Here is a 10282-nt window from a genome sequence, read left to right on the forward strand (position 1 = left end):
ATACAAACAAGGCTTCAAGGCTCGATACTTCCAAATAGTAATAATAAACTAAAATAAATAAAGTAAATAATTAAAAAGCTTACCCACGGCATGGCAAGAAATTAGCACACAAGGCAACACAGCTAACATACGTGCTCAGTGAAAACCAATGGAAAAAAGCCTACTTAGAACCAATCACATTATTTACTTTAAAGCAGATTTTAATCAATTCGCAGTCAAAATGTCATTTTCCGTCATCTGATTTTTCAAAATGGGTTTCAATAGACCACTAACATGGTATATATTAGGAATCAGGCGAGAAACCCATCGTCATTTCACACTGGTAAATAATATATCAGGGTTAGAAAAGCAGAAGCTTTTGTCATGCAAACATTGCCATCTAAAGGCTTTTAAAGTGGAATTGAAAGCGCGCCATGAAGCCAACTTCAGTGTCGTCATCACGTTCCACTCTCAATTGAGGCTGCTGCTAAGTCTTGGCTTGACAATAACAGAGGTAGAGAATTCTAGTAGATTCAAACAATTGAAACCCTTCCAAGCTTTTTTTTAAGAGACTCTCCACCTTTACCCGGTGTGCGTGCTCGCCAGGAGTTGTTTACGGTATTTAGGTCTTGTAGTCCTTTCAGCCGAATTAAGTGTTTGTACCAGCGATTTTCCATAAGCAACAGTCCGCCCGCCATGTTTTCCCCGCGGTAAAGAAATTCCGTAAGGTACGCGTTGCGGAAAATCTGGCCCACGCGGGCGCCGCATGGAGGGGCTTGGTTGCCAAAATGACGTTATTTGACGTGTAGAGCCGCACAGAGCCCGCATAAACCAAGCCTTGCTGTTTGAGCGCAGTGACTTACTTTCTAGATTTTGCAGAAAAATCAAAACCATTTCAAGCTTGAACTGCTTGCCTTTATAACCTAAAATAAAAGGTGAATGAATCCACATTTTACATGTCTCATAGGACAAGGGCCAGAAATTATGAGGTGTTGCACTTTGCTAATTAGAGTATAACAAATATCTGTGTTGTATGAGCATTATAACATCATCTCTGAGCCTACAGTCAGGGTGTGGCAATGTTTTGGTTCTGACATTACTGCAACACAGGTGTGAATAATTCTAAAATGAGTCACAAATGCCAAAAATATTGATAAGGTAATCTTAATAAGACAATGATGACAACAAAGTGCAATGTGTCATAAAAAGCTATTTCAATTACAAGCATCAACAAAATGACTTTGTATATGTTGTCATCTGTTGATGACCACTTAGAAACTGAGCAGTTCTGAAGTGGCGCTAGCAATGATTACAAAAGATGAAGCATAAAACAAATTAAGGGGAGTACAATTTAACAATTTAAGTGCCTTCTGTCAAGGCTTAAAATCCTCATGTACTGATATATAAAACTAATGCAAAAACCAATCCTATAGTGTGACAACAAATGCAATTTTTTTACGGTTTTTCCTTTGAATTTGATAAGAATTTGATTATAAGTTTGAATAATAATAGTAATGGTGCATCATTTGAACAAAAAGAAACTCAAGTACCACTTTGTTCCCTTTAGGAAATAACTACAAAAGCAGTCATTATCTTTAGGAATATGATGGCTACCACTGGTTGTTGCATTAAATACTTGCAGGGATGATGTCTTTAAAGCTCAAGTTCATGTTGGAGTTTAGCAATAAAGTGTGTGTCAGACAAAGTCTGCTAAACAATTTAAAATGGACCAAAAAATAACTTATGATCTGAAATATATAAACTGGATCTTTCTCTAAAAGAGTCCTTCTCAATGCCTGGGAGGGCGCGAAGCAATGCCAGGGGCTGTGATAAAACAAGGATTGGCATCTTTTTTTTCTGGCACTTTGGTACACTTGGCTAAGTTTCTGCATATAAAAAACTTTAAATGCTGTTAAAAAAAAAGAAAAAGAAGTTAACAGTTGTTGAAAGTTGGTTTAAATTGCTCGTTCCTTTTGTCAGTTAAAAAGGATACAGTTTTAGATATATTTATACAATTTTTATAGATAATAATCTTATTTCTGGTCGGTGTGGCAAGTGTGTGTGTTTGTGTGTGTGGGGGGTGCAAAATGTTATCTCTATGGGGGGGTTGCAAAATATAATTAAGAAGCACTGCTCTAAATCATCATGGATTCAGTGTTGCCCTACTGCATGCTTTTCTCCAATAATGCAGCAGAATACTTAATTTCAGCCTCTAATAACCTCAGGATTTGACAACAAAAACCATATTTAATCAATATTTATCGCTTGTTTCATTTCAAGTTAAAACACGTAACTTAGTGTGATCTGTGTTTGCTGGGTTGCAAAGGGGTGGTACATTTTTGTAAGTATCCACTGAATTTAATTGGAAAGTTATCTTGAATTTTGGAAATATTACTGGAAACATTGCATTTGAATTTACTGCGAATTGAGTGTAGGTAACATATTCAAACAGTAATTAACAAGTATTTCATGAATAGCAAACAATGCTGTGTTTCAGATTGATTATCAAATTAATTTATACGCAGTGCGGTTCAATTTTGTGTAATCCAAGATTATCCCCATGGAAAGTTTCCATTTTTTGAAACTACCCGAAAATTTCTGACCCCATTTCTACCAACCATAACTGTGTTGGTTCGCACGCATCACTTGGTAAAGCATGACCGCCAGTGTTATGGTACTCACTGGTTTGTCGGGGGCGCAGAGAGGGGGAACACCACCTCTTCCTCCTCATATTCCGGCCCATCTTGCAGGTCGCTTTCGTCCATCGTTCCACCACTACCTGGAGGAGGAGGGGGAGGGGGAGGAGGCGGCGGAAGTGGGGGGAATTCAGCCACCCCGTCCGGGACTGAAGATGTGGGTGAAATCCGAGAGGTTGGTGCCTCTGAAGTGGGGGAGCCGCACATGCCGCCCACGTTCCCTGAGCTCGTTCCTTGGAAAACTGGATGTCCACCTCCGCCACTCCCCGCGGTGGACATTGCTGATCCGCTTATATCCCCACTTGACAAAGGATAGATGGTACTCGTGTCCGGGGGCGAGTCCGGATATGCGTTCGAGTTCTGACGAGGTCCCAAATCAGCCATCCTCACTCTGCTTGACCTGGCATAGCAAGGGAACGGGGCCGTCTCCGGGCCTCCTCCGCCTGTCCCCGCCGTGACCGAGCCAGTCTCCTCATTACTGACCTCCGCTGCCATCGTTCCGGGGAAATGTGTAGAGGGGAACAAGTCCAGAAGGGAGCCCGCCCTTCCCCTCTTTTGATAGGACACTCCGTCAGCGTTTGAGCTCCAGGGAAACAAGAGCAAAAGTTGACCAAAACGTGTTTGAGCCTGCCAGCTAGCGTTAGCCCACAAGCTAACTCCGCTTATGGGCTGCAACTAGCACGCGTTAGCTTTAGCTCGCATTAGCTCACAAGCTGGATGGCTAGCAGGTCCAAGACACTTGATGACTTCTTTCTTCGCTACCTCTTCATTGTTTCCTGATATTAAAGTTCACACCGGAAAAGCACATGTTGAAAAAGCCGAACAGAATAGCAAGTCTCGATGCTGAAGCTTTCTATGCTCGGAGCTCACCTTCGGCAATATCGTTGTTTTATTGCCACTGCTGTTTGCAATCCTCGTCTTTTTTTCTTTCCTTTTTTAACCTCTGTTGTTGTTTTCTTGCGTACAGAATCTGGTCGTCGCGAGCGATGTCCACAAACGACCCGCTCCTGTCGCCTAAACCCACGGCGTGGTGAGTTATTGGGCGACCCCGATCATATCACTATGTCAAAGTCGACATTTCTTGCGTGCTGGGAGCTAAGTTTACGTTGATTTCTAGGTTTGTGGGCTGCTGTCTTGCCCCAGCTCTCTCCCTCTCTCCTCCCGAGCCCACTGAGCAGACCAAACTAAGCGAGCACAGAGCGGCACCGTTCACGTTTCATTCATGCCTCTCTACAACGCGATCAACCGCAAGTAGAAGATACGGTACTAGTCAAAAGTTTTAAAACACTCTTATTCAGTGACACTGAGTCCTCCTTTTCCACGTACATACAGGATTATCAGATAGATTATCAGCTAATCTCTTATTTCAACAATCTTATTTTCATACAATACACTATGATTGCTTTGAAGCCTTTTGGTTGCTGGAACATGAAAGAAATATAAATTAAGTTGTTTGGTATGAAAACAAAATATGTTTCATCCATTGACCCATTTTCTAGAGCCACTTATTCTCACAGTGGTTGCAGGCTTGCTGGTGCCTATCCCAGCTGACTTCGGGCAGTAGGTGGGGGACACCCAGAAATGGTAATAATAATCAAATGTATTTCTTCAATAGGCCAGAAACCAGCTTTGCCTATCTTAGTATTTTCTTAGTCAGCTTTATGATGTGGATGATGCTTTATGCTTTCTATTCACTTCTGTGCGTTACCGTGAGTTAAAAGCTTGAATTTCTTGCCCTCTTAATTTGTTTGAAATCACAGGAATTTGCTGGTGTTTCCACTCAAGCGCAAACACAAACTCTTCATTCTCCACACATTCTTGGAACTATTTTTTCCTCACAACCTTCGGCTATGTTGTCATGAACACTCTTGTTTTATTTGCATTGTTGTTTTTATATTCTTTCCGATACAACAAGTGAATACAGTAGCCTTTTAATAACTACATTGTTCTTCAATTGATCCTCAATTCTTATTTTTAGGTATTTGCATCCTTGAGGGAGTTCAACAGCGAAACAGAACCCTGTAAGTCTGTCTTGTATTTCAAGATCCAAAACATCATTTAAATGTTAGTCACGGCTGCTGCACGTGGTCATGTGGGCCACTGTCCATCTCCACCCACCAACTCCAGTAAAGGCCCGAGGGCATTGCAGTTACTATTTTTCAAGCATGCTCATACAATCGTACAACAACTGGAATACATGGCTCCTTGCTCATTTGAATATCTCTTTTAGATATTTCTTACATTAAGCATGGACTCTCCATTCTCTGTCTTTTCTGAAAAAACAAAAAAAAAAACAAACAAAAAAACCTGTCACTCCAAATCTGTGTGTTCAAACCTGTACTGTTTTGCTCAGAGTCAATGTTAATCTATGAACCATTATGCAATGACTCGAAATGTGTGACATGACAAAAGAGGACAGGCCTGAATGTGGAAAAAAAGTTTTGTTTTTTTCCCCAATGAATTGCATACACTCACCATGTACTTACACTGGGCAGAATAGTTTCCATGATACAAACAAACAAGCTACATTGCTGCTTGGCCTGTTAGTCACCATGACTAAATGTGACAGTGTGCTGTGGATCCTCAAACTGAAAGTAATAAGATTTTGGGACAGGATGCAGTTAATTGGTTTTCCCTGACTGACCAAAGAATCTTGAGGGTGAGCTTGATATGAGAAGAAAAATATGAAAAAGGGCAGTGTCTGACTCAGTTCCCATAACAGAATACATCCGTGAAAAAAAATGCATTTATTAACTATAATTTTGGAAATTACTGTATTTCCCAGCTAATCTAATTCATGTTGACGCCAAATGTTTTATTCTTGGATAGCTTTTTCTTGCAGTCACACAATCTGCTATTCCAATTGACTCTTGTTGCCCTTTATTTGACTGGATGCTTGAAGACTTTGGAAACCAGGCGTGTCGACCATTTTACTGTTTACCCATACTTCTTTTACAAACGGTCAGGTGCCTTAGTATTGCATTGAGGAACTGCAGCTAAGGTGCAAGGTAGCTTCTACTTATGCTGGTCGTCAACCTGGTCATAAACTGCTGTCTAATCACATTCTATTCAGTCCTCAATCAGGAGTCATGGTAAATTACCCAACGCGGTTGTCTTGCTCACCGTAGCGCAAACAGCATACCCTGGCTTATTCCATGACTGTTCAGTTGGGTGTAGGTCAGGCTTGCTGAGTGGCATTCTTTCTATTCCCAAATCCTGGCAGTATTCTCAATAAACACCATTGTGTGCATCTTTGCTGTATTTGTGTCTCGGCAAGCGTGCTCGAATAAGGAGCCAGGTTTTCGGTTGAATAACTGCCAAGGAATTAAAAATATGTTAAGGCGAACAACTGTCCAGCTTTGTTTTGGTCTGTTTCAACATAACTGAGACCAAATGTAATTGTTTTTTTTGTCTTTTTTTCCAATTTAAATACTCTCTTGTTCCTGTCCTCACTTTAAATCGTTATACTGTCTGACTAACTAACCATATTCTGTTTAGAGCTGTCAAGGCATTAAAAAAAGAAGGAATTAATTAATATCCCTAATTAATTGATCTAATTAATATCCTTAAGAAAAAAAACGACGCAAGAATTTTTTTTAAGCATTCATTGTGTTATGGCAGATGAAACAATTGAATTACGACAACAAAATGGTGTTTTTTTGTTCCGTTTTTATGATACACCTTTGTTTTCCAACACAAAAAGTTGACTCATGAGTCGACTTGGCCACCAAGCAATCAAAGGATACTTACGGTCACATCAGGTGTTTGAGTGAATAATTCACAGCATTGGCATGAAAGTTGAAAAAACACAGTGACACAGACGCATGAAGAGCGTGAGCAAAGGTCCTTGGGATTTGGGGTGTGCTTTTCCAACATGGGATTTATGAAATGATGATGATTTATGCTTTATGATTTATGCCATGCACTAAACAATGTAAACAGGTGGTTAAAATTTAATGTGTCATTTGGAATTGTTCAAATGAGACACATCATTTAATGCAATCCTCTCAAAAACACAATTAGCTTGAATGATGTAATTTTTTGAGCCATGAAAGCAGTATTTTTGTTAATACACATATGGAATCATTAAAATGAGACACACCATTTAAAATAATCCTTTAGAAAATACAATTACTGTATCTTGAAAGACATAGTACCAACAGTTTGAATCATGAACTGACTATTTTCATTAATACACAGATTTCAGTAATAAACATGATTTCAGGTCCAGCAGCATTGTATAGGCCATTATTTATACCAAATATGACTGGGGGGTTGCTTGCTGCTATTTGTAAATACAGTATACTCAAATATTAAGATTTTTCTTCTTGCAGCTTTTTAGTATATTTTCGATACACACAGGTTCCTCATTTTATCCTGGAGGAAATTTTGCGGTTCATTATAATCTTGCATAAGGCTTCAGCTGCTTACAATAATATTACATATCTTTTTGTGGGAGAAAACTTCTATCTTGTGCAAGATGAATCCCTGGACTGACTACACTACCATCTGTGTTTATAATATTGGACATGATGGTGGTACTTGGGGACCTGTTTTTTTTTTTTTTGGTGAACTATTGTTTATGGGTGTGAGACAGGTTAACGTTTTATACAACAGGCACTTTTTTTTATATCTACTTTGTTTTTTCGAGGGGCAAATAAGAAAGTTTGCAGCTGCCACTTCAGTGCATGTTAGGGTAAAGTGTTAGTGTAGTAATTGGGGGTGGGGTATTGGCCAAACACATGTCCTGCTCAGTCACACTTGAAGAGTGATCGTGGCAGCTTGGCCCAAACATAACTTTGTCAAAGGAGAGTGCCTTGGCACTGGAGGCTGCAAGGAATCAGTCGGGGGATTGGTTCAACTGTACAGTTGTGTACGACACTGTTGTTGCTTCCCATTTTGGCCACAGTTTTTTTTTTTGCAACATTTACAAAGGTGTCTAAATGTCATTGTGGTGTCTGTCACTGCTGATAAAGACAAGTATACATTTGCACTTGCGTCAGATGTTGAAATAATGAATGACACTGTAATTATATTAAATGTCAAATATCATCTTGCCTTCCCACGACTAGAATTCTTCTGACCAATATCTAGTTTTTTTTCATAAATCGCTTAATAGTTTCAAAGGAACCTAATATTACACCGTTATCTTGTATATACAGTGGTTTGTATTGCCATGCCACTGCTAACAGGGAAATTTTATTTGGTAATATAAAGCTTGAGTCTGTATTTTCACATTTGTGCTTTGTCATACTGCTCGGAAAGAGTCTCCTCCATATGGGCTCCTGGGGGGGTTTAAGCACACTCGAATATACGTAGATGGACAAGTGATACTCCGAAGAGCTACTACAATTTCAGCTAATGGACAACATCGATAAGACAAGCTCTGTTAAGCTTCACGTATTTTCCTATTGAAAAGCCTGATTTCCTTTTGGATCTTTAATGCAAAATTAAAGATAAATTCCCATTTTATAAGACAAACTAAATTCACCCAGCCTGTGAATCAATATTTGAAGGGAAAAAAAAATCCTGATTGTTTGACTAGAAAGTCTAGGATACGGTTTTTCCTCCATATGAAAATGTACTGTGTGGCTCAGTGCCCATGCTTTAGGTACGCTATTGGATGATATCACCCTGGCACCAACAGTCTGGGCGGTTCCGTTGCCATCAGTGATGTCAAGTAAAAATGCTCTCCAAGGGCCATTAAATAGGCTGGGCATTAGAAGCAATTCTTGTAAAAGTTACACTCAAACATCATAAAATATAAAAATGGTGTGTGTGCATTTGTGAGTGGAAGAAAATAAATACCCATAAACTGGCAGCCACCTGACTGATCTTTGCATGCCATGCTTGGTTTCATCAATGACACCAGACTAGGATTTGGTACAATGCACCAATCATATATATATATATATATATATATATATATATATATATATATATATATATATATATATATATATATATATATATATATATATATATATATATATATATATATATATAATATACACATAGACATCGTATGTTTGATAAATACTCTCACATTTATGAAATATCTGCACTGGTGTATATACTCAGAGCGGAGAAAAAAAGTCAGCATCCATCAAATTGCATGTGACCTCAATATCCATTAGTCAAATTGTATTACTTCACTCATACAAGGGATGTGCTTTTTCCTCTCTTTTTTTATGGGCTTCAGCATTTGATGCATGAGTGAGTGTCTAAATGAGGTTATCCCATCCATCCCGTCTGAGCATGCTGGATGACACCAGAAGCCGCTCGTGGCCGTCCTATTTGAGCAACAGCTGAGACATCACACTCCCCGCTGACTGTCCGCTCTCAATGTATGACATCATCTTTGCTGCTGTGTTTTATGTGCATCAGGAAGGGATTAATGTCTCTGCGGCTAAATTAAGGCTGCTGTTGCTGGTTCGTCCATTACTCTTCCCTGTCTGAATCATTGTAGCCTCTTAATAGCATTCCTTCTACAGTATGTTACAGTATGCTGCTTTACCGCACGTCTTACCCATCCCCCCAAACCATTTCTTTTATATCCTCTGACTATCGTACTTATTTTCCAAAAGGTTTTTTTTTTTTTTCCACAGCTCTCTCATCTTCCTCCTGTCCCTACATCCCTTCCTTCCTGCCTCACCTCCCTTTAGCCCCTCAAGCCGTGCAATATGCGCGTTGCAGTCTGCAGCCCCGCTTCTTTGCTGTCTCTGCCAGACCTTGCCATCACCGGGTACCTTCCCCCTCTTGCGCTTTTAGGCCCCTCTGTTTAATTTATGAGCTTCCTGTAGCTCCTGTCATGTCTCATCGGGGTCACAGGAAGACACAGTGTAAATAATGGATCGTCCCCAAAGACGTGCTGACAGTCACAGCTGCACCATGTGCTCCCATGGAGAGGACATGTACCTCTATGTTGCCTTACTTACCTTCACACATATGTCATGCTCAAAACATGATCTCATGTGAGACCCACAAAGCACTGCTAAGGTTGTTATCTATAAATAGTATTCACTAACATAATTCTCTGACTGCAGGAATTATTGATTAGTCATTACTTTTGGACTTTTTATCTGTACCATTCACAGCACAGGTTGAATCAATGACATCCCTCTCTAAATCCCCAACTCGATAGATTGCTACAAGTATTGATGTTGCTGTGAGACAAATATGGGAAATGGAGGCAGGCGCAAGAAAGTTTGTGTGACTCTTGAGCGTTTTTGCATGGCTTATATTTACAATAAAAAAGTATTGAGAGAATTATAAAGTCAAATTTTACAAGCATGTAGACAAATAAATGTTTTTTCCTCATTATAAACAATAACTAACCCCGCCACCAATAGATATAGAAAATAGACATTGTATTATGGTTAACAACCAAGTTATTGCAGTAATTTTCCGCAAACAATTGTTGTTGATGACTACAATCTTTTGTGTTTGGTAATAAGTCCCAATATATCATGTCCATGTTGTGCATGCCAGCAAAGAAATGATTTGGGTGAGAGAATAAAGACATGTAATTTGCTATGCTATATGTACTGTATCTACTGCAATATAAGCATTAATAAAAATAATATGATTTTTTTTTTCAAACATTA

The 10282-nt window shown here is 39.3% G+C and overlaps 2 protein-coding genes across 6 annotated transcripts in view; one reads left to right on the forward strand and one right to left on the reverse strand.

The window, feature by feature from the left end:
• rasa1a (RAS p21 protein activator (GTPase activating protein) 1a) overlaps positions 1-3862 on the reverse strand; it is a 23771-nt gene extending 19909 nt beyond the window's left edge. The window contains exons 1-2 of one of the 2 annotated variants that reach the window (XM_088407741.1): positions 3546-3862; positions 2662-3451 (exon numbers count right to left, since the gene is read on the reverse strand). In XM_088407741.1, coding sequence (XP_088263867.1) covers positions 2662-3170 — 509 coding nt within the window. In that variant the 5' untranslated portion in view covers positions 3171-3451; positions 3546-3862. The remainder of the gene's footprint in view (positions 1-2661; positions 3452-3545) is intronic. The other variant, XM_088407732.1, reaches the window with a different exon arrangement.
• Positions 2648-10282, forward strand: LOC148429463 (uncharacterized). Of its 4 annotated transcripts, none has more exons than XR_015864760.1 (5): positions 2648-3705; positions 3793-3938; positions 4175-4259; positions 4654-4696; positions 8878-10282. XR_015864760.1 is itself a non-coding variant. In XM_088407790.1 (5 exons), exons 1-5 carry the CDS (start codon positions 3393-3395, stop codon positions 9444-9446), a joined length of 426 nt encoding a protein of 141 aa, XP_088263916.1. In that variant the 5' UTR covers positions 2648-3392; the 3' UTR covers positions 9447-10282. The 4 variants fall into 4 exon arrangements, 1 of the variants encoding a protein (XP_088263916.1); XR_015864758.1 differs by lacking the exon at positions 4175-4259 and having other exon boundaries at positions 8878-9022; positions 9284-10282; XM_088407790.1 differs by lacking the exon at positions 4175-4259 and having other exon boundaries at positions 2648-3403; positions 3643-3705; positions 9284-10282.

This window comes from Hippichthys cyanospilos, chromosome 1 (assembly GCF_059441005.1).
Source record: "Hippichthys cyanospilos isolate Australia breed blue-spotted pipefish chromosome 1, RoL_Hcya_1.0, whole genome shotgun sequence".
Classification (NCBI taxonomy): Eukaryota; Metazoa; Chordata; class Actinopteri; order Syngnathiformes; family Syngnathidae; genus Hippichthys; species Hippichthys cyanospilos.

What these genes read in the sequence shown, in the direction of transcription:
- LOC148429463 (XM_088407790.1), top strand. An exon ending in AACCGCAAGTAGAAGATACG is followed by an intron (nt 3,939 to 4,653) that starts GTACTAGTCAAA and finishes TCTTATTTTTAG; the next exon opens with GTATTTGCATCCTTGAGGGA. An exon ending in CAACAGCGAAACAGAACCCT is followed by an intron (nt 4,697 to 9,283) that starts GTAAGTCTGTCT and finishes TTTTTTCCACAG; the next exon opens with CTCTCTCATCTTCCTCCTGT.